Here is a 23827-nt window from a genome sequence, read left to right as displayed (position 1 = left end):
AGCCTGAAGCAGATGGTGGTGACCCTGGCCAGCAGCGCAGGCATGCTAAGCACCGTGCAGTCGGCCGCCCAGGCCGTGCTGCAGAGCGGCTGGTCCGTGCTGCTGCCCACCGCCGGGAAGCCAGACCGGGCACTCTCTGCTCTCCTGCCCTGCGCAGGTGGGCTCGAGGAAGGAACAGGAGAGGGCATGGGTCAGGGTGCTGGGAGGGGATGGCGTTTCACTCAAATGGGCACACACTTTCTGTTTCGGTTTCAGGCAATGAAGAGAACATGAGTCCAGGTCATCAATTCATGATTGATCTTCTGGTGGGCAACTTCATGGCTGATGGAGGGTTGGAGTCAGCCTTACACGCAGCCATTACTGCAGAGATCCAGGTATGGCCTTGGAGGCACACGTGACCTGGTGGTGCGCTCAGATCGGACATACCACACTCACACATGTGAAGAATAACAGAAAACAGTAAAACACTAAACTTTTATCATATCCAAGTATTTTTTTAAATTAAAATTCTTTTATGTGCTAATTTTAAAAATTATTGAGATGATTTGTGATAAAATACTGCATGTTGTCTGTTTCAGTGAAGTTAACAGGTAACCTATTCATCATGTAGACCATTCCCGTCACCCGGAAAGATCCTTGTGCCCCTTGGCACTTGCAGCCAGGATACTCCCCTGCCCTCAGATTAGATTCATTTTGCCTGCTCTGAGTGTCACAGCAATATAACTGTATAGTATGCACTCTTTCCTGCTTTGCCTTGGAGAATGATTTTCAGATTCACTCACTGTTGTGTGTATTGTGACTTCGTTTTCATTATTGGGAAGTTTTCCATTTTATAGGTGTAGTACTGTTTGTTAGTTCATTCTCCTATTGAAGGACATTTAATTGTTTTTGGTTTTTGTTTGTTTTTTTGAGACAGGTTCTTTCTGTGTCACCCAGGGTGTACGCAGTGACCTGATGTTGGCTCACTGCAGCCTTGTCCTCCTAGGCTCAAATGATCCTCCCACCTCAGCCTCCTGTGTTGCAGGGACCACAGACATGTCACGATGCCCGGCTAGTTTTTTGATTTTTTTGTAGAGACAAGGTGTTACTGTGTTGCAAGGCTGGTCTTGAACTCCTGGGCTCAAGTGATCCCCCGAACTGGGCCTCGCAAAGTGTTGGGATTACAAGCGTGAGCCACCGCGCCCAGGCTTTCTTGTTTTTGGCTGTGTAGAGCTGCCACGATTGTGCTGTGAACACGTACTTTAGTGAACATATGTTCTCCCTTTGGGTAAACACTTGGAGTGGAATTTGTTAGGTCCTGGGGTAAGTGTGTGTTCGTAGTTTCTCAAAGTGGCTTTGCCATTTACATTTGAACCAGGACTTTTGTGTGTGAGAATTCTAGCTCCTTCTTGTCCTTACAAAGCAGCTGGATGCTGCGTGTGTGCAGCAGATCACATTGGGTTTTGTGAGAGCCATTAGCAGGGTTAATGATTTTAGGGACTTCACAGAAGGAGGCTGGAGAGCATCCGCAGAGGCAGCCTGGACCTTGGATCTGTAAAAAGAAGACACTGTTTGAAACTGCACAACTGAGTTGGGGTTTCCACCAGGGCAGGTGGGGGCCTCTGGGTAGGTGTGTGCGGTAGCCACAGAGGCTGGGATAGCTTGGCATTGGGATCAGGGCTCAGCCAGCCTGTGTGCCTTCACACCTGCTAATGAGATCACTTGTATATAATTTCCATTTATGAATTACGGGACATTGAAGCCAGAAAAGAAGCACAGAAGGAAAAAGAAATTGATGAACAGGAAGCGAATGCCTCAACATTTCATAGACGCAGGACTCCACTGGATAAAGACCTTATTAGTATGGGAATCTGTGAGTCTTCTGGCAAACAGTGTTTGCCTCTGGTTCAGCTCATACAACAGCTTCTTAGGTAAATCATATTAGCTGTATTGTATTGTGTTTTATTTATTTACTTTTTTTTTTTTTTTTGAGACAGAGTTTTACTCTTGTTGCCCAGGCCAGAGTGCAGTGGCGCGATCTTGACTCACGGCAACCTCTGCCTCCCAGGTTGAAGTAATTCTTCTGCCTCAGCCTATCGAGCAGCTGGGATTATAGGCATGCGCCACCACACCCGGCTAATTTTGTAGTTTTAGTAGAGACGGGGTTTCTTCATGTTGGTCAGGCTGGTCTTGAACTCCCGACCTCAGGTGGTCCACCCACCTTGACCTCCCAAAATGTTGGGATTACAGGCATTAGCCACCATGCCTGGCCTATTTATGTACTTATTAGTTTTTTTTTTTTTTTGAGACGGAGTCTCTCTCTATCGTCCAGGCTGGAGTGCAGTGTCACGATCTTGGCTCACTGCAACCTCTGCCTCCTGGGTTCAAGCTATTCTCCTGCCTCAGCCTCCTGAGTAGCTGGGACTACAGGCGTCTGCAACCACACCTGGCTGATTTTTGTATTTTTAGTAGAGACGGGGTTTTACCTTGTTGGTCAGGCTGGTCTCAACCTCCTGACCTCAGGTGATCCACCTGCCTTGGCCTCTCAAAATGTTGGGATTACAGGTGTTAGCCACTGTGCTTGGCCTGTATTGAATTTGAATAGGTGATTATTGGTTTTCATATTAAGATAGTGAAATCTAGCACAAGGATCTCAAAAATTTATTTGGGGATTGAAGGAATATTCTGAAAATTACCTAGTATAGATTTTAGGATAAAGAGCAGACCCTTTTAAATATAGGTGAGAGGAGAAGTTGGAGGGTGTGATGATGTTCAAAAGTTTTTCACAGAAGAGAAATTGGGTGTGCAGTAAACCTGGAAAAAGATTCTTACTAATAAGCAGGTGGATGCAGATGAAAATCATCATGGAAGGTTATTTTTAAAACTGGTTGTATCATTGCCTCACTTTACATATTACAAAGTTATACATACTACTTTGTAAGATAACTTTTCTTTTCAAAACTGAAGTCAATGTGAAAGAATGGTGAGCATTGTTTTGGAAGGCCCGACTAGGAGGAGGTGGGAAGAAGTCAGACTCAGCCTGTGAACAGAAGCTAACCTTGGCAGAAGCCAAAATGGTCAGACAGTGTTGTTTAAAAGTGATCATTCAAGAAGAGTGAAACAGCGAGGTGATTTGTGAAAGAGATTTATTAGAAAATGAAACACATTTGTACCTCTGTTTAATAAAAATCTGCTTTTTGTCAACTCGTACTCCTGGTTTTTGTTTCTACACATAGAGAAAGCAGAGCCCTGGCCGGTTGGATCAGGCAGCCGAGCACAGAGCAGGGAGCCCTGGGCAGTGGATGCAGCTCTCAGCTGGCCTGTTCATGGGGCCATGGTGGGTCTGCGGCGTGGGGTGGGCCTGCTGTCCACAGCCAGAAAGAACTTAGTGGACACAGTGAAATTTTGAAACAGGAAGTTTTAGAGCTAGTTTCTATCATAGAGTTTAGCAAATGCTATTTTGCAAAATATTTTTCTGAAGTTCGTTTTGTTTTTCTAATCTAATAATGCATATTTCACACATTCTGGCCTTTAACCAATGGAAATTAGAGAACTAAACAATATAGTTTGTGTTAACGGAAAGAGCTTGGGATTCGTTCTCAGAAAATTTCATTGCAACAGCTTGTTCACATAGGTGAACTTCCAACACAACTATGGGAGTAAGAATAAAAGCTGTGTTTACTTTCACAGAGTTAATTAAGAATACATGAGAAAATGGATGTTAAAAACCTTGTAATTAAAATGTAAAGTTACATGCAAAGTTTTAAAGTGAGCATTTTCCAGAGGTGCTTTTCTAAGTTCTTGAATGCCTCTCCGTTTTGTGAGAAGGCTGCGTCGTGGGCTCTTGGTGTCTTTGGCAGGGGGTGAATGCACGGTTCCTGTTGTGGGTCCTTTGTTCTCACAAGGGCAGTGCCCATTTTCCCCATCTCCTGCTTGCCCAGACTGTTCCCATGCGCAGAGAGACTGGCCTGTTTCACCTGCAGCTGTGCTGTTTCAGCTGCAACTGTGTAGCCTGCGTTGGCCAGTCTGCCTGGCACTCACACCGTTTGCGATCAGCACTTGAAGTGTGTCCATCGTAGCTGAGACACTGAATATTTTATGTTTAATTTTTATTAATTAAAATGCAGATTTAAAAACTTGATTCCATTATTAGGAAGCATTTAAGAATGTTTAGAATCACTTGGCCCTGTGAGTCTACTTCGTCAACTGTATATTTTATGAGTCTAAGTGCAGATCAGATATTTTCAATGCAAATTTCACTGTCCAAATTGAAATGTGCTACATATGTAAGCTACCCTGATGGTTTTTGAGGACTTAATATGAAATAACCTATGTAAAATATCTCAGTAATTTTTCTTATATTGATTTCATGTTGAAATGGTAATACTTTTGATCTTTTGGGATAACTATGATACATTATTAAAATTATTTTTATTTTTTGAGATGGAGTCTTGTTCTTTTGCCCAGGCTGGAGTGCAGTGGCATGATCTCAGCTCACTACAGCCTCTGCCTCCTGGGTTCAAATGATTCTCCTGCCTCGTCCTCCTGAGTGGCTGGGACTACAGAAGCATGCCACCATACCTGGCTAATTTTTGTATTTTTAGTAGAGATGGGGTTTCACCATGTTGGTCTGGATCGTCTTGAACTCCCAACCTCAGGTAATCTGCCCACTTCAGCCTCCCAAAGTGTTGGGATTACAGGCGTGAGCCACTGCACCTGGCCATGTTTATTAATACGACTAAGAACATTTTTAATTGCACCTGTGGCTCCATTGGTGTCCTGGGCAGGTGGCTCTGTGGTGTCCACACAGGTTGTCTCCTGTGTCTTCATCTTTGCTGCATGTGACTTTTTGGTTCCTGTGGCACATGGAGTCCTGTATGGGACATTGGTTCTACAGTAGATTTATAATAAGGATGTACCTACTAAAAAATATGAAATAAAAAGAATAGAAACAAACATAGAAATAAGTATCACCTCACAAACATTTTGGAAAGTAGAAAAAGGAAAATGCATTCACAGCTTTTCAGTAGCCGATATCCAGGCTGTCTTCATAAGCATGGATAATGTGTCCCTCTCCTGCATGGATAGACACTGTTTCCTCACCTTAAGTGTTTGTGATGGAAGGATTCTTGATGTGTTGACTTGGCGGATGCAGTTGTTGAACAGTAGTTTATCTAAAGATTGTAAGAGACTTTTGGAGACATTTCATGTCCTTTTTTCCCTTGGAAAACGTGGGTTGAAGAAATTGCTGCTTGCCAAAAATAAGCCGTGGAACGGATTTCAGAGTAACTAGTTACATGCTGGTGAGGAGCCACAGAATACCATTTACATTTGAAAATAGAGTGCTGTGAAGTTTTTATAAGTAGTGAACCCCATCAGAATTACACATTTTGATTATGGCTCTAAATTTTATATTAAAGAAATAAATTAAAAATTTTATTGTATTTTATTACCATCTTTTGTTCCTTCAGCTGTAGCATACATGCTAGATTCTAGACCTGTTTCTTGTGTTACAGTGGTGTTACCCAGGCAGGTTATCAGGTAGTGAATGTGATGTCTAATGGTGGTGGTGAGCCCAGTGAGAGCACATCCTTGCTGTGTGTGATGAGGGCCTGTGGGTTGCTGTGGGATTCCCAAACCCTGGCTCCTCTGTCCTTACTCACACTGCTGGTAGTTTTCTGGTGTGAGCCACGGGGGCAAGTGGGATTGACAAGCCTGCTGTCACATTAGGAACCTGAGTTAAAGTGGAGCTGAAAGCATGTCCTCGCTCTTGATGTTGTGCAGAGAACCACTTGTGCTCCTGGCCCAATGGGGTGGGTGGGGTGGGTCTGGAACCAGGTCCTGATTTGGCTCTCCTCCCCTCCATGTTCCCCTGTCCTGTCTGATTTGCTTTCACACTGACATAAGAGTTACTTTCCCTCGGCCTCCCAAAGTGCTGGTATTACAGGCATTAGCCACCACGCCCGGCCAGCATCCTTTCAAGTACTGGGGTACACCCAAGCTCCCAGCTTCTAGCTAGGAGTCATTTGGTCCCTCTTTATCCCAAAGGACCTGCCACCATCTTTGGTTCCCAAAGCCCAGCAGGGTCCAGGCTCTTCAGCCTCCAACCACTTTGCATTTCTTTTCTGCTTTTCGTTCATGGAGATGATTAACTTATTTTTCAGTCTGGGCATGTCTTTTTTATTCACTTTACTTTTTATTTTTATTTTTTCAGATGGAGTCTCACTCTGTCGCCCAGGCTGGAATGCAGTGGTGGGATCTTGTTTCACTGCAACCTCTGCGTCCCGGGTTCAAGTGATTCTCCTGCCTCAGCCTCCTGAGTAGCTGGGACTACAGGTGTGCACCACTATGCCCGGCTAATTTTTATATTTTTAGTAGAGACAGGGTGTTGCCATATTGGCCAGGCTGGTCTCGAACTCCTGGCTTCAAGTGATCCTCCTACCTCAGCCTCCCAGAGTGCTGGGATTACAGGCGTGACCACCGCGCCCAGCCTTTATTTACTTTATATATCTCACCTATTGCTGCTGCAGTTTGCAGAAGAGAGGATGCCCTCAACCCTAACTTCTCCAAACCATCCCAAAGGGGAAGTCTGCTCCACGTCAACAGTGTTGCTGCTTTTAAAGGCTATACGTCAGCATGCCAGATTATAGCAAAAGGATGTCAAGGGAGCAATATGAAAGCAAGCCTGAGAGTCCTGGAGAGAAGGTGGCAGAGCTGCCTTTTGAAGGTGGTCACTTCCTCAGACCCTGGCCTTCCTGCCTTGTTCCTCCAGTTGTCAGATTTGCTGTTGGAGCTCCTCCATGGGGGAAGAGGTGAGGCCGGACTGAGAGGGAGATGGAGAAGCTGCCAGAGGTTCTTTTGGATCTAGAATTGAGACAGCAGTTCCAGCCAGGTCTGGAGGTGGGGGCTGTCACCCAGCCCCCAAGGGAATGGTACTGATTGCAGAACATGGCTTAACTCCCTGGCTGGGAGAGGGAGGTGCTTGCTCCCTTGAATCACCTGAGCCCAGGCTGGAAGACCCAAGGGGGAGGACGAGGCCAGCTCACTCCAGCTCCATCCCCTCCCTTTAACTTTGAGCAGTCACCCTCCCAGATTCCTGTCCCATTTCCTAAGTGCCCTCCCTGCAAAGTCTGCACCGAGCAGCGCTCCCTCGCGCCAGCTCACCCCGCACTTTCTTGTCTTTCAGCAACCCCATGGGTTTGAACTTGAGGTGATTCATTTTCCTAAAAGCCTCTTCGGGCTGAGGGAAGGCATGGGTGGCTCTGCGAGTTTTGGAGTGGGGGCCACCTCTTCTCAGAGCTGCTGCAAGGGCCAGGGCCACCCTCCCAGGCGGGTGTCTCTGGGCTGGGCAGCAACTTTGTAGGCAGCCCGGGTCATCCCCACTGGTCTGGGAGGCTGGGGGTGCACCGGCTCCTACTCCTGGTAGGGCCAAGGCACCTTCCTTACCTAAGAGCTGACTTTCTTGAAGAGTGGGCACAGAGGAGCCAGCAACCTGGGTGGTGTAGGCACCCAGGAGAAAATCTGTGGCCCAGTCTCAGGGAGAAGTCTCCACCAGCACAGCTGCTGTAGAGTTGGGGAAACCGGGCTGAGAGGGAAGGGGGCTTGCCCAAATCACCAGCCCTGGAATGTTTTGAGCTATGGGGGTGGATCTCCCAGGAAACCTGTTTTATGGCACCGCCGCCTCTGGTCACCCACCCCGAGGTGTGGTGGGCCTGGACAGCCAGCTTGACTGAGGGCCAAGCTGGTGAAGTCAAACCTACCACTCAGGAAGGAGACCCAGCCCTTCTCCAGACAGAGTTCAAGTGTGAGGACTGCCTTCTTTGGGCCTCAAATTCCCCACATGAATTCCAAGGACCCCTCTAGCTCCTACGCTCTGGGCCAAGGTTTCCTCTGAGCCCCAGTCAGCCCAGAGGACCTAGGATACATCTTCCTTGGACAGAGACCCACCATGGGGGTAGGCAACATTCCTGTGGGGAGGTGGAGCTGTCGTCAGAGATGGTGTCTGCAGGCAGTGGGTGTATCGTGGCTCTGCTACTACTTGCTGGGTGGCCCCGTGATGTTTCTTTCCCCACTCTGGACCTCAGTTTCCCTATCTGTTCTGTGGAGATAAGATGCCTGCCTACATATTTGTGGACTGGGATGTGTGTGGGCCAGTTGCAGTGTTTCTTGGTGTGGTCCTGGGGCAGCGTTCACCACCCCGTAGAGATTTCTGGGCCCCACCCTAGGCTCACAGGACCAGAATCTCTGGGAATGAAGCCTGGGAATCTGCATTTCCATAGGCATCTGGCTGATTCTGACATGATTGAAAAGCACTAATAGTATATAGCAAGCTCTTTATAAAAGCTAAATTCATAGCTGCCTTTTATTAAACATAAATCTCACCTTCCCTTCCTCAGTTAAGGACACACACCGCAGGTGAAAATCACTGTGCCTTTCCAGAGGCAGAATCTGACCTTTCCGATAAGATTCTGTTAACTGTTGCTTTCTGTAGTTTGTATTCCAAAACAAGGGGAATATCTTTCCATTTTTTCAATATAAATGTTTAAGTTGGATATGCTTTTTCAAACTGGACACACACTCACACAGTTTAGGATTTCAGCTATGGCTTCCTCTCAAATTATTAGCCCCTTTCTGCCAGGGAGCAGTTTTTCCCAGACAACACCCTGGACAGAGGCTGGTGGGGCCCCCTCCTCATCGGAATCACTAGATCATGACTGCCTCTTAGAGGTGGCTTTTTCTGCTTAAGTGTCAGCGCATGGGCTGGAATGTGACCCCCAAAGCTGCAGCAGAAGCTTCCACCCATCCTGGGAGCCCCCTGCCATCTATGTGGAAAGGCCTGTCCCTTCTGGGCCCAGCTGGCCTCACAGGCATTCAGCAGATTGGAAAGTCGAAGCATGTGCTGTGCTTGGCTGGGCTCTCCTGCGCCCCTTTTTGGGGTGAGGTGGAGTGCATCCAGCCCCCAGAATCCCTGCTGTTTATCCCCACCCCTCATCCCCACCGCCATACACACTCACAAGTACAAACACAGGCGCAGTCACCGGCACACACCACTCTGGACAGCACCATTTCCAGCCTCAGCGGGGCAGTTTCCTTACAGGGAAGTTAATGAGGCACTAAAGAAGGCTCAGGGGACAGGGAGAACCTCTATCGAGAAGAGGCTCCTAGACCTGGTTCTGCCTCTGAATTGCTGGGGATCCTTGAAAAAGTTGCTTCCCCTCTTTGGCCTCAGTTTCCTCAGCTGAGAAATGGGAGGCCAGCCAAATGGTCTAAGGTTCTGGGAACCTCTAAGTCAGAGCCTGTAGCTGGTGCTAAGGATGAGGGAGAGGCCCTCAGGGTCAGCCGAATGCCTGAGAGTCAGGACAGGCCCAAAGGTGAGCAACCTGAGCAGGTGGGTTCAAAGCTGGTGCATGAGCCCCACAGCCTGCAGAGCATCCCTGGACTTGGGAGCCCGCTCGCACCAGCCCAGTGGGACTTCAGAGATGTGGGGTCCAGCCTCTCCTACTACTGCAGGGCTGAGGGCTGGGAGCTGCCGATTCTGACCCCACAGCTGCCTTAGACATGCCAGATGGGCTGGGGCAAGACACACCCCTCTCTATGAAATGAGCAGTCAGTCCAAATAGATACACGACAGAAGGGCTGTGGGATGGACCCAGCTGTAGCCTGGGGCTACAGACTGGCTTCCAGGGTACTCAAGCAGCTGGCCTTTGGGGTAGCAGCCCCGGGTACGAGAGGCAGGACTCGGAATCTCGGCCAAGCCTCCACAGGTATCCCCTCTGGAGAGCCCGGCACTCTGCAGGAGGGGCAGCAGGCAGCAGGTGCACCAGGAGCATGTTTCACAAGGTGCCAAATACTGCGTCTGCTCAGATAGGCAGCGAGTTGGAAAGTGGATGCAGTAGGCAGGGTGGCAGCTGCTCCCCACAGCCAGGAGTCCAGCCCAGCACCCACCTGAGTCCGCCTCAGTCCTGCTCAATTGGGTTATCTGTGCTCTTGGCCGTCTGGTCCCAACCACAGAGGGAGGGCTTTGGGGCGACCAGGTGAGCTGGCCCTTGTGGGAGGATGTAACTGACTCCTGAGCCTGGAGAGCCAGGCAGCCCCTCGCCAGCGTCCCCACCCCCACCTCTCCAGCCCCCCTCATTCCCTGATCTTCCCATCTGCTCCCCTGTGAAAGAGGCCGGGCAAGGATCAGACTACACCGGTTGCGGTCAAGAGATCTTTATTGGAGGTATCGAGCAGAGAAGGAAGAGAAGAGAGGACAAGAGAAGAGAAGAAAAGAGAGAGAGAGCTGCTGGTGTGCTGGGTTTTATATCCCTTGGGCCTACGTGGGGCGGGCCCAAGGGAAGGTGGGAGATGCTTCTTTCTGATTGGCCCTCCTTTGGCGGGTTCAGACAGTGCCCGGTCAAGGAGGGGAGAAGAACCCGGAACCGGCGCCATTAAGGTACCCCTGTTACCTAACACCCTGACCCAGCAGTTTCCTCTGCTCATTCTCTTTTCCTGCTCCCAGGCTTGCCTGGTCACGTGTCCTTCACTCTCCTCTGAGTCTCCCTCTTTCCAAGCCGCCTCCACTCTACTTGACACACTCTCCCTTAAGACACCAGAGTACACAGGCTCAAGTCCCTGCACCTCACCTTTACTCCCAGACATGGGAGGGAGATGACATGAAGACCCAAACGCCACTTGGCAAGAGATCTGGGGTAGGCAGAGGGGCAGATCTGAGGCTGTGGAAGCTCCAGGGGCTCCCTGCAGGAGGCCGCATGTAAGCTGGCTATTGAACGTGGCTCTGAGCTGAGACCTCTCCTTGAAGCTCCAGAGCAGGAGCCAGCTGCTAGCTGGAGCCCCCTGTTTGGTGCCTCAGAGAAACTTTGCACTCTAGGTCTAACTCTGAACCCAGAAAATCCCCCCATGTCGGCCCTGTCTCTTCATAGGGAAAGCACCACCTCAGACCCAGTTCTGCACCAAACCCACATTTGAGTCATGAGGCTCCTGCCCTGCACTGTGAGCACTCTGGATAAGCCAGTGCCGAGGGGGAAAGAGCTGTGAATGCCAAGCCAGAACATGAGCTTCAACTCCACCTCCAGCTCTGAGAGCTGTGGGTAGGGAAGGGCCCTAGTCCAGTTTGCTGTAGAAAGACCAGTCTGCCACTGTATGGCACATGGATGGCAGGGGCAGAGTGCAGGTGGAGAGAATAGAAGGTGGGCAGGGCGGGGGAGGCAGGGACCTGGCTGTAGCCGTGGAGATGGGAGGACAAACAGGACTTGGTGGCTACTTGGATAAACCAAGGGAGGAGTCTGGAAGAGACACCCAGTTTTGTATCAGATGTGTAGAGCATGGGATGCTGTTCATTGATCGAGGGAGGAGGAGGAGGAAGAGGTATGGCACGGGGAGGAGGTAGCTGAGCCCTGTCATGAATGTCATTTGAAGTCCCCAGGGAAAGCCAGGCCCGCCAGTGCCTTCACTGCTTCAGCCAGCTCTCAGGGTGTCTGTGCTCCCTGGCCCTCTCGGCTCCCACTTCATAGCTGTCAGCTGCAGTGGGGGACAGCTGCACAACGGCCCAGCATGTCTGTGTGTTTACCCAGGGGACTGCTGCGTGGCCCATGCCGAGCAGAAACTGATGGATGACCTTCTGAACAAAACCCGTTACAACAACCTGATCCGCCCAGCCGCCAGCTCCTCACAGCTCATCTCCATCGAGACGGAGCTCTCCCTGGCCCAGTGCATCAGCGTGGTAGGTGCAGAGGGTACCTGTGGCTCAGGCTCAGGTGAAGAGGCAGCTCATGCCCAAGCCCCAAGCAGTCAATGTCCAGAGGAATGAAATGACTAGAGTTGACTTAGACTCACCAGTACACGGTGGGGAGGCTGGAGGAGGGTCCATGAAGTTTATACGTGTCCAATATTTAATGAGGTCATGGTTTTGTTAACAAAGAAGAAATGAGGGTGGGAGCGGGATCACCACTGGCTAGGCAGCCAATGGGCCTGCAGAGACTCTGCTCAGCTGTCTCCAGCATGACCATGAGCTTCTCCTCCTCATCCTCCCAGCCCCACCCTACATTTCTCCCCCAGCTTGCTCAACCGGTGACCTTACAGGCTCCCTACTCTTTGGGGGGAATAAAAACCAGACTGGGGAACTGACGCGTACAGAGGCCCAGGTGTAGGCGCAGGACCACAGGCAGTGCAGCGTCTACTGAGCCAGGTGGGTGAGGGTCTGGAGGGTGGGGATGGCTGCTGCAGGCATGGAAAGGAGGCGCAGATGGCGGCACTCCCAGGGCCCATTGTCAGGGTCTCCATATGTGGATGTGTGCAGAGGTGGGGGTGCTGAGGGAGGAGGGGCAGGGAATTTCTCATCTTCTCTCTACTGCCTCTGAGTTGGAGATGTCAGAGGGAGCCATGGCCCACTGTAAAGTAACACCATGTCCCCACCCACAGGGTTAGAACCCCTCCCCTGGAAGCAGCTCTGAGGGGAACAGTCACATGTGGAGAGTGCAGGGCGCTGTGTCTAGCCGGGGGAAGGAGGTCACCAAGGGGGTTGACCCTCCTCTGGCCAGGTGGCTGCCTTCTGACACACCAGCCTCTCTCTCTAGCATGGTGGCCCCCACACACCCAGCCTGTGAAACCTACAGCCCTCAAGAAGGCTTTGGCCAAATTAACCAGCGGCTCCCTCTCCCAGGAGGAAGCACAGCTGAAGGATGTGGAGGGCAATAGAGTTGTGTATGCTCCGCCCCCCTCTCTCCACAGTCTGACCGGAAGGAAGGGGGCTTTCAGCCAGGCTCGCCCAGGCTGGGGTCTGAGTGTCACTGTCCAGCTATTGGCTTCTTGCTTAATGGGTGAGCCCAGCTGCTCCTGTGCAGCTGCCACCCTAGTAAGGGTGAACCGGCAGGCGAGTTACATTTCTGAAAGCCTGGGAATACAGTAAATATTAGGCTGTGGGCTGCTGGGCCAGGAAGGGGTGTTTATTTTTCAGGGTTTGTTTATCTATTGACTTGATGAGGGAGGGTTATAGATACAACCAGTTTAAAGATGGAAATTTCGAGAGAGCAGGCAGGGATTTAGTGCTGGGTAAGCCTTGTCAAAGCGGCTCCTTTGGGGCGGCCAGAATCCAGTACCAATGTCCTCAGCACGTTCATCAACTGCTGGGGGAGTGCTGGACAGGATTAAACACAGGAGAACTTTCTGGATGATAGAAATACTCTGTATCTTCAAAGGAGGTAGGTTACATGGGTAATGTTAAATGAGTTAAAACTCATCAAAATGTAAACCAGATTCATGCATTTCACTGAATATAAATTATACCTCCAATTAAAAACATTTTTTAAAAGACAGATGGGCTGGATGCAGTGGCTCACACTTGTAATCCCAGCACTTTGGGAGGCTGAGGCGAGTAGATCACCTGAGTCAGGAGCTGGAGACCAGCCTGGAAAACGTGGTGAAATCCTATCTCTATGAAAGGCATATAAAAAAAATAGCCAGGCATGGTGGCACACACCTGTAATCCCAGCTACTCGGGAGGCTGAGGCAGGAGAATTGCTTGAACCCAGGAGGCAGACATTACAGTGAGCAGAGATCGTGCCACTGCACTAGAGCCTGGGCAACAGAGCGAGACTCCATCTCAAAAACAACAAAAAAAGGACAGATGAAGGTTTTCAAGTTTCACTAAAGGCAGAGGAGCTTGTTACAGATTAGCCTCCCCACCAGAGCAGTTAGAAAAACTGGACAAAAATGTGCCCCGCCCCAATCAAAAACAATTGTTGGAAGGTAATTGAAGACCTCAGCCAGGACTTGAGTGACCAGGCCTAGGAGGTGACCCTGACAGTCTGTAGTGCTTTTCCACATTTGGTGATTGGTCAACAGTAGAGGGCTAAGAGGCTAAGAAACTGAGTATGAAGTGGTAGTTAACAGGCTGGAAAGCCTAGCTGAATGTTTGGCACTCTCATAGGGCTGAAATGACCTAATGAGAATTTGGGTCCCAGGAAGGAGATGGGACCTTGGTGGGGACCCTGGAAGGGCCACCCCTAGGAGTCCAAATGAATAAAACATAGACCAGCCGTCACGAAACCTAAAACCTGCTTTGAACCAGCTTAGTCCCAAACTAGATGAAGGTGATCTGCACTTACTCCAATTGCGTGCCATAAAGTCAAAGTCAATACTCTCTGGAGGCAGATAAAAGTTTACTAGGAATGCCATAAGACAACACAAGACTAAATGAGAAAGACCAAGAAGAAAACTAATAGAAACATACATGTAGGGAAGAAACTTTTTCTGTTTTTTTGAGACAGAGTCTCGTTCTGTCACCCAGGCTTGAGTGCAGTGGCACGATCTCCGCTCACTGCAACTTCTGCCTCCCAGGTTCAAGCGATTCTCCTGCCTCAGCCTCCCAAGTAGCTGGGATTACAGGCATGCGCCACCATGCCTGGCTAATTTTTGTATTGGCCAGGCTGGTCTTGAACTCCTGACCTCAGGTCATCCATTTACCTCGGCCTCCCAAATTGGTGGGATTACAGGCCTGAGCCACTGCGCCTGGCCAGTATTTTGCCACAATTTAAAATAAATTTTGCTGGGCGCGGTGGCTCACGCTTATAATCCCAGCACTTTGGGAGGCTGAGGCGGGCGGATCACGAGGTCAGGAGATCGAGACCATGGTGAAACCCCGTCTCTACTAAAAAATACAAATAAAAAAATTTAGCCGGGCGTGGTGGCGGGCTCCTGTAGTCCCAGTTGCTCCGAGAGGCTGAGGCAGGAGAATGGCGTGAACCCAGGAGGCGGAGCTTGCAGTGAGCCGAGATTGCACCACTGCACTGCAGCCTGGGCGACAGAGCGAGACTCTGTCTCAAAAAATAAATAAATAAAAAAAATAAAAATAAATAAAAATTAAAATAAATAAATTTTTTTTTTCAGGTTTGTGCTGAGACTATATTCTAAACAGTCACATGGCGGCTTACTCTTCTCCAGGCCTTGCTGCCGGCTTTTACATGTTTATTGTCTTTGCCTTGTTGTCATCTGCTCGGTAGATGGCAGCTTCCAGGTGCTCCTAAGGGGACAAGAAAGACAGTGAGAAGGCACGGAGTTTGCCAGGTCATCCCCCCTTGGGGCCCTGCCCTCATGAACTCCCTCAACCGGGTCTCCTGCAACTATTGGTGGGCCATCTTGGCCACCGCTTCGCCCTGAGCTTCCTGCTGCTGCAGCTGGGCAGTGCCTCCTTCCCAGAGGCCAGCTGCTGATAGGTGGCCACATACTGCTGCAGGTGACCCAGGTAATGGTCTCACTGCTGCTGCTGCAGACTCTGAGCCTCTTGGCTCTTCAGCTCCACCTGCAGGAGAGGCGTCAGGGTAGGTAGTGGCTGGCTTCCAGATTCTGGGCCCATAAACAGGGTAGCGAGGGCACTGTGGGGCTCTGTCGCCTGCCCAGGCCCCTGGCCCTGGCCCCTTCCTCCAGGCCTAAGTGACTGCCTCCCTTAGCTAGAGGCCCATGCCTCCCTCCCCAGCCTCAAATCTCACACCCTTCTTCCCACCATTTAAACTGTAGGCCACAGACTGGTGGAAAAGCAGAGGGAGCCAACCACCATCTGCTAAGTTGTTGTGAGGTCGTTCTGTATGATCTCCAGGGTTTGCACACACCTTCACCTGCTCCCCCCAGAGCTCGGCCTTCCGTTCCAGCTCCCCCAGCCTCTCCTCCAGCTCCTGCAGCCTCACCTCCTGTTCCTGCATCTTCTCCTCCTGCTGCCGCAGCCTCATTTCCTGCTCCCACATCTTCTCCTCCTGCCTCGCATCTTCTCCTCCTGTTTCTGCATCTTCTCCTCCTGCTCCCACATCTTCTCCTCCTGCTCGCAAATCTTCTCTTCCTGTTCCTGCATCATCTCCTCCTGCTCCCATATCTTCTCCTCCTGCTCCCTTATCTTCTCCTCTTGCTCCCTTATCTTCTCCTCCTGCTCCCTTATCTTCTCCTCCTGCTCCCTTATCTTCTCCTCCTGCTCCCGCCTCTTTTCCTCCTGCTCCCTTATCTTCTCCTCCTGCTTCCACATCTTCTCCTCCTGCTCCCGCCTCTTTTCCTCCTGCTCCCGTATCTTCTCCTCCTGCCCCCACACCTTCTCCTCCTGCTCCTGTATCTTCTCCTCCTGCTCGTGCATCTTCTCCTTCTGCCTCCACATCTCCTCCTGCTCCCGTATCTTCTCCTCCTGCCTCCACATCTTCTCCTCCTCCTCCTGCCTCTTCTCCTCCGCCCGTATCTTCTCCTGCTTATGCATCTTTTCCTCCTGCCTCCACATCTTCTCCTCCTGCTCATGCATCTTCTCCTTCTGCTCCCTCATCTTCTCCTCCTGCCTCCACATCTTCTCCTCCTGCTCCCGTATCTTCTCCTCCTGCTCGTGCATCTTCTCCTCCTGCTCCCGTATCTTCTCCTCCTGCTCGTGCATCTTCTCCTTCTGCTCCCGTATCTTCTCATCCTGCCTCCACATCTTCTCCTCCTGCTCCCGTATCTTCTCCTCCTGACTCCACATCTTCTCCTCCTGCTCCTGTATCTTCCCCTCCTGCTCGTGCATCTCCTCCTTGTGCCTCCACACCTCCTCCTGCTGCCGTACCTTCTCCTCCTGCCTCCACATCTTCTCCTCCTGCTTCTGCCTCTTCTCCTCCTCCCGTATCTTCTCCTGCTCGTGCATCTTCTCCTCCTGCCTCCACATCTTCTCCTCCTGCTCTCGTATCTTCTCCTCCTGCTTGTGTATCTTCTCCTCCTGCCTCCATATCTTCTCCTCCTGCTCCTGCCTCTTCTCCTGCTCGCGTATCTTCTCCTGCTCCTGTATCTTCTCCTGCTCGTGCATCTTCTCCTCCAGCTCCCGTATCTTCTCCTCCTTCTCCCGCGTCATCTCCTCCTGCCTCTGCATCTTCTCCTCCTTCTCCCGTATCTTCTCCTCCTGCTCCCGTATCTTCTCCTCCTGCTCCCGTATCTTCTCCTCCTGCTTCCACATCTTCTCCTCCTGTTCCTGGTTCAGGCGGTTCCACAACTCGTTCTCTTCCACCTGGGCTTGGAGCTTTGCTGACACACTCTGCAGCTCCTTACCCAGGTGGTCAGCCTCCGCCTGCAGCTGCTGCTGGAATCGTGAAAGTGTTGGTTTGAACCTCAGAAGGAAACAGACTCATGAGCTAGCCATATAAATGTCATCTATAGGCCAGGTGCGGTGGCTAACACCTGTAATCCCAGCACTTTGGGAGGCCCAGGCGGGCAGATCACGAGGTCAGGAGATCGAGACCATCCTGGTTAACACGGTGAAACCCCGTCTCTACTAAAAATACAAAAAATTAGCCAGGTGTGGTGGCGGGTGCCTTTAGTCCCAGCTACTACTTGGGAGGCTGAGGCAGGAGAATGGCGTGAACCCAGGGGACAGAGCTTGCAGTGAGCCGAGATTGCGCCACTGCACTCTGGCCTGGGTGAAAGAGCGAGATTCCGTCTCAAAATAATAAATAAATAAATAAATAAATAAATAAATGTAACCTATAAAATAATGGTTTTCATCCATGATCCTTTAAAAAAAATATTTTAAAGCCCTAACTCTGAGATGCTGATTCCCCAGGCAGGGCCCCAATTTGTACGTTTTTAGCACACTCTAGAGGATTCTATGGTGGGACCAGAACAAGGACCCAAATTTTCCAGCTCTTGGCTGGAACCTCCCCATACCCTGCATGATCCCTAGATCATGGTCCCAGCTGGATGGGGCTCCCACAACCCCCAGGGCTGCAGCCGCTCACCTGTGGCAGCAGGAGCTTGGCCCTCTCCAGCTTCTTTTTTAGCTCCTTTACGTTGAGCTGGATCTCAGACTTTTCAGATTCTACAAGTCGAAGTTTTTCTTGTAGTTCGGCGTTTTTCTCCCTCAACTCCTCATTGGTTATGCTATGGCCAGGGGCAGTAGAGAAAGGAATGAACGAAGAACAGAAAGGACCTCTTTGGTGATCAACCCTCTACTTTTGCCCCACAACCACAGAACGGTGGCATTGGTAGGGACCCCAGGAATTAAAAGTCACAGGTGGCAGGCCAGAGAGAAGACATGAGTTGCCTGAGGCTACCCCATGAGTCAGTGGCCCAGCCGGCACTAGAGCTTCCCTGTGCACACATGAAAACCTGTAGGAGCCTCTCCCCATGCTCACCTGTACCCCCCACCTCCCAGCACACTACCCAAAGGGCCCCCAGACCCCCCATTCCACCTTCCCCCATCCTACGTGTTCCTGTACAGTTCCAGACTCAGGGCATCCCTCTCCTTTGTTAACTCCTCGATGTACTGCAAATAGAGAAAGGTTAAGTCAGAATAGAGCAGGTAGAGGAGCAGCAGGCCCACCAGGAACAACACTACAGTGACTACTCCACAGTAACTCTCCCTCACTCTCAATCACACCTGACATGTTCTCAAGGCATTTCCAAGCCCATGGTCTCATTTGTTTTTTTTTTCTTTTTTTTTTTTTTTTGGCAGAGTTTCATTCTTGTTGCCCTGACTGCAGTGCAATGGCGCAATCTCGGCTCACCACAAGCTCCGCCTCCTGGGTTCAAGTGATTCTCCTGCCTCAGCTTCCCAAGTAGCTGGGATTACAGGCATGTGCCACCACACCTGGCTAATTTTGTATTTTTAGTAGAGACGGGGTTTCTTCATGTTGGTCAGTCTAGTCTTGAACTCCTGACCTCAGGTGATCCGCCCACCTCGGCCTCCCAAGGTGCTGGCATCACAGGCGTGAGCGAGAGCACCTGGCCCTCATTTGTTTTTCAAAGAACTCAGTGAAGGTGGAAGGGACAGGGAAAGAGACTGAATTTAGGGCTGGCTAACAGGGGCCCAGAGAGATCAGATAATATTGCTATTGTTATTACTGTTATTACTACCACTGTTGGAACTTTTATTGAATGCTTCACCAGGCACTATGCTAACAATCCCATTTAATCCTCACAACCTCCATAGGAGATGGTTACCATTATTATCTCTATTGTGTAGATGAAAAACATGCGGTATTAAAGGTTAAGTGCTGCCTAAGATCACTTAGAGCTGGGATTTCAACACCCAGGTATATCTGATTCTCTAAGCCCATTCTTTCGCTGGAGGTAGGGGCACAGTTAAGAAGGAAATTAATCCTTGGTTGAATTTTTGAAAGGGTGATACGTTCGCATAGTCCAAAACTCAGAAAGTCCAGAAGGGAAATATCTCCCCCCACACTGTGCCTCTATCCTGAGTTTTTTTATGAATCCTTACAAACATGTTTTATGTATATTACCATAATATGTACACACACACATATATACCTGCCCCCTCTCTCCACACAAATAGTAACATACTCAAGATACTCTTCTGTACCTTTATGGTACAAGTACCCTAACCACCACTCAGGACGTGGCCAAGGCCACAGCCAAGTATGGGCAGGGTGGGCACTTGGCCTCTGAGCTCTTTGTCCAGTGCTCGCTCCCCACAGTGCTCCCCAACACACCCACAGCAGCCGACTCAGCCCCAATCTGCCTCTAACAACCACACACAAAAGCAGCAAGAAATTGCCATGCTGCCTTCTGGGCAGGACACTCCATCCTACAGAAGGGACGTTTAGGCTCACTCCTCCATCTGCGAAGCTGGGCTCCCAGGGGACAGGGCAGGTGGTTGGACTCACCCTATCCGCCTTCTTCTTCTGTGTAGACACAGCAGAGAGAGCCTGCTCTAACTCTCCTGCAAACATCCATGAATCATGCAGGCGGCTGATCAGATCCCTAGACTCTCCTGGAATGAGAGACATTCAGATGAGGCCCAAAGGACTCCCCCCAAAGTCCTGTCAAAGTGCCAGGTTGAAGGATGACGGGGTGCCAGATTCCCACCTTCCAACTGCTTGGCAGCATGCTGGCTGTAATAGAGTGCCGTCTGAAGCTCCGTTTTCTGACATGTAAGGATTCGTATGGTATGAACCTGGGCCTTTGGGAGAAGAACAAGCAAATGCTGAAAGAGAAGCAAAGAAACATTCTCCAGAGGACAGGAGGGAAGTCACACCCTCCACTCACCTCTAGCTCCCTCCTTAGGGCTTCCGGATGTTGGTGGCTTGCCGTCTTTTCCTGTAGAAAGAGGAAGACAGAGTTCTTACTAGGGGGAGGCAGAGATGGCACAGCAAGAGACATGCCCCCAGAATGGCACCACTGCCCCAGGACAGGCCCACCCATGGGACCAGTTTATCAGGGACCCTGTTGGGATGGGGTGGAATATGGGGGGTGAGCCTTCTTCCCCAGGCTGGGAGTGGGCGAGATGAGACTGGGGCCTCTACATCTGAGTGCCCCAAACCCAGCGGTCATGTCGTGAGCAAACAAAGAAATCACGTTACTTCTTCCAGCTGAGCTCGGTTCTGTTGTTTCTGTGGGGAGAGTCAAAGGAAGGTGACTGTGGGTGGCCCCCTCGACTCTATTCCTCAGGCCAGGAAGCGATAGGCAGGGGCCAGGAATGGATTTAAAAGGCACAGTTCTCAGACCCAATGGGACCACAAACTGGTAAACTCTCCTCAACTCCCAAAGAAGGATTTGGGTCTTTGTTGGATTTTGCCCACAGCCACAGAACTCAAAGTCTGAAACTAGATTCTCTTGAAAAGACAGTAACAGAAACCCTCAGAGATGGAGTGTGAGAAAAGCCCACCCTTCTGCCAGCTTGTGATCTAGAAAGGTGCATTCATTCAGCAAACATTGAGCACATACGGGCCAGGGACGGTTCTTCACAGCCAGGATATGGGATGGAAAAGGCAGACGGGAGCCCTTGGCCCTGAGGTTTCCATTCTAGTGGGCCTTTAACTCTCAGACTCTCAGAGCTAACAGTAACCTCTGATACTCTCTAACTCTACCTCAGAAAATGCAAGCCCAAGAAGGAGAGTTTACAGCAGGCCCTGGACTAGGGATTAACATAAAAACACAATGACAAATCTCATTTAAACTTCACAAATGTAAGTAAAACCATACCACTCCTAGTTTACAGATGTGAAAAGAGAGGCCCAAAGAGCTCAAGCAATTTGCCCTAAATCATATCCCTAGCAGATGGAGATGTAGGATTCAAACCCAGAATTCTTAACCAGTACCTGGCAGTTCTTCCACAATCTTAATAATTACCCTCCACCCCACCTTGGGCCCTCTGTCCCCAGGAGCCTGGCCAGCCAAGACTCACATCCTCAGGTGAGTGGCAACCACAGGAAGTTGTTGTCTCAGGGTTAGTGCCATTATTTATTTTCTGCTTTTTGGTGTCCCTTGCTCCTGTATCAACACTAGGGTTGGTCTGGGGATGATGGTCTCTCAACTGTGGAAAGGAAGAGCAGTGATACTCCTGAGAACTACAAGCTCCTACAGTCACATCCTGCTTTACAGTTTACACTAAATACTCTTATAGACCATCTGATTTAATACCACCAACTGTAGGAAATGTTGTCACAATCACTTCGTGACTGAGAGAGATTGATACCATGGCTGAAAAAAAAGGCAATAATGGAACTTAAACTCAGTTTTCTGACTCTGAGCTCTGGGATTTTGCCACAGATCAGCAGCTGCCAGGGACCAAAACCAGAGGCAGAGGTGGAAAAGCAGATATTAAGTAGGCAGGAACTGTCCGCTATGTGGTTTAGAGTTATTCACCCTCACACGTCTGTTAGTGCTAAGGAGTACATCAGTACCTCTCAAACTTTTACATCAATGTATCCTCATGGCAGAAGGCAGCCTTTCTGTTAAATCTGGGAATTTAACAGAAAGAGGACAACCCAAGCCTCATTTCAGAGAGAAGTCATGTATAGTCTTATAAATCTATGTGACTTTCATCCCTAAGTAAATTAATGTTTTGTCTCTCAAGAGAATCAAGGGAAACTGATGCTTCATAAAGATGTCCCATATTTATCCTGTGGCACTCAAAATTTCCCCAGTTTGAGATGAGATGAGGAAGATTCAAGATGTCAAGTTCAGTTTCCCAAGATGTGTTCCACAGAAGAAAAGCAGATCTCACTCCAGAAACCAGTGACTGAGGGGCACTCTGGTCCCAGAACAGTGGAGGAGAATTCAAATCTGAGGTGCAGAACTCAGAAAAAATGTTAAAGTCTCTCTGGAGAGTAGAAGCCTGGGAGAAAACCAAACCAAACCCATTCTCCCATTGCCACCCAGAGACACTGTCAACGTGTTGAGCTCATGGGGTAAGTGTAGGCTTTTCACACTGTCAACGTCTGTGGTATGGAAGTAAGGCAGCCTGAAACCTCTCTCTTCTAGGTCCCACAGTCCCCATTCCCCTTCCAGCTGGAAACCTGTGCTGCAACCAGAGGAAACAGAAATGGGCAAGAACACTTAGGGGACTGGGTCCTGAGACCAAAGGCCGATCTTGTGGTAGTAATGACAGTTTGTAGAGGGACTGTGACATCCACTACATTCCACTCCTCGGCAGAGTGGCGGGGGTGGGGGGGACACATGAGTGCAATGCCTAAGTTGCTGCTTTGAGACTGGGGAGGGGGTCACAAATTTGGGACCCGGGTCCTTGGAGACGTGACCCCAAAGAGCCCCGGGAGGTCAGGCTTGGGGCGGCAGGAGGTGAGGGCCAAGTAAGGAGCAAGGAGCCCCAGGAGTCACATCCCCAAAGTCACCCTGTGCAACTGGTGAGGGCATGTTCTGGGGCACCCAGGTCCTTGGAGATGTGAGCCCAAAGAGCCCAGGGAGGTCGGGTTTGGGGTAGCAGGAGGTAAGGGCAGAGTATGGAGTTGGAAGCCCCGGGAGTCACCTGCTCAAAGTCACCCTGGGGTTCCGGGCAGGGCAGGGGCAGGACTCATGAGGGGGTTGGGCTGGCTGACAAGATTTTGGTGTGGGGAGCCCAGAGGCACTGGGGAGGCCAGCCCAGTGTGCCTCAGGAGTGGCGCAGACTCTGGCAGCAGTTCGGCTGTCAGAGGGGGCCTCGGGTTGGGTTGGGGTGCTGATGCGTTTACCTTTTCCTTGGCCTCGGCCAATTTGCTCTGTCGGGTTTCGTTGGACATCATGGGATGGGTAGGGAGGTGGGGTTGGGGCCACATCAGCATGATCCAGGTGAGGACAACTATACACCTCCAGTCACCTATAGGTAGCTGTGTGACTGAGCCAGAGGAGGCGTAACCAGGGCTGCACTAGAATGCAGAATAGGGGCGTGGCCTTAATGCTTGAAGCCCATTGGTCAATGAGAAAGATGAAAGGGAAAGGAGGTGTGGCCAGACAGCAGCGTGTCATGAAGGACCTGTGTTGTCACAAGGAAACCTGCCCATGCAACCCCTGTCCCCGCCCACTCCAGGAGAGGGGTGGGGCTGGCTTTCACTTTAAAACCTTTAAAACTTTATTACCTCAATTGAGGTACAAATCCTATTAAAATGGAAATTTTATAGTGTGCTTGATGATTGATAAAGCAGACTTTAATATCCAACATTCCAATAAGATAAAATAATCACAATGTTTTCTCTTTTTTGGAAAAACTTTCTCTTATTCTCCTACATTAGTGTTAGGTTTTTTTAAAAAAAAAACAACAAGAAGCACGTCTAATATCTTTAAAAACACAAAGCTTTTTAGCCAGGCACGATGGGTCATGCCTGTAATCCCAGCACTTTTGGAGGCTGGGGCAGGTGGATCACCCGAATTCAGGAATTCAAGACCAGCCTGGCCAACATGATGAAACCCTGTCTCTACTAAAAATACAAAAGTAGCTGGGCATGGTGGCAGGTGCCTGTAATCCCAGCTACTTGGGAGGCTGAGGCAGGAGAATCCCCTGAACCTGTGTGGCGGAGGTTGCAGTGAGCCAAAATCATGCCACTGCACTTCAGCCTGGGCTACAGAACGAGACTCTGTCTCTAAATACATACATACACACACACACACACACACACACACACACACA

At 50.2% G+C, this 23827-nt stretch overlaps 2 protein-coding genes and 1 pseudogene across 3 annotated transcripts; 2 read left to right on the top strand and 1 right to left on the bottom strand.

Annotated features, from left to right (window-relative positions):
* The first annotated feature begins 21 nt into the window (after positions 1-21).
* LOC115835498 (E3 ubiquitin-protein ligase HERC2-like) lies at positions 22-935 on the top strand. 2 transcript variants are annotated; one of them, XM_030814410.1, is made up of 2 exons: positions 22-157; positions 256-935. In XM_030814410.1, the coding sequence occupies exons 1-2, from the start codon at positions 43-45 to the stop codon at positions 396-398; spliced, it is 258 nt and encodes an 85-aa protein (XP_030670270.1). In that variant the 5' UTR covers positions 22-42; the 3' UTR covers positions 399-935. The 2 variants fall into 2 exon arrangements, with proteins under 2 accessions (XP_030670270.1, XP_030670269.1); XM_030814409.1 differs by having other exon boundaries at positions 250-935.
* Positions 936-9241: 8306 nt separating this feature from the next.
* LOC115835390 lies at positions 9242-10736 on the top strand (annotated as a pseudogene).
* A 4116-nt stretch (positions 10737-14852) lies between these two features.
* LOC100589004 (golgin subfamily A member 6-like protein 6) lies at positions 14853-22946 on the bottom strand. The gene is made up of 11 exons (XM_030814408.1): positions 22896-22946; positions 21113-21241; positions 19975-20025; positions 19795-19888; positions 19593-19699; positions 18174-18232; positions 17706-17847; positions 16878-17050; positions 16526-16697; positions 15660-16465; positions 14853-14998 (listed from the first exon to the last, which is right to left on the bottom strand). Exons 1-10 carry the CDS (start codon positions 22944-22946, stop codon positions 15698-15700), a joined length of 1746 nt encoding a protein of 581 aa, XP_030670268.1. The 3' UTR covers positions 14853-14998; positions 15660-15697.
* Between the last annotated feature and the right edge of the window lie 881 nt (positions 22947-23827).

Source organism: Nomascus leucogenys, chromosome 6, assembly GCF_006542625.1.
Source record: "Nomascus leucogenys isolate Asia chromosome 6, Asia_NLE_v1, whole genome shotgun sequence".
NCBI classification, from domain to species: domain Eukaryota; kingdom Metazoa; phylum Chordata; class Mammalia; order Primates; family Hylobatidae; genus Nomascus; species Nomascus leucogenys.
The sequence above is the reverse complement of the archived record's forward strand: the minus strand, read 5'-3'. Positions and strand labels throughout refer to the sequence as shown.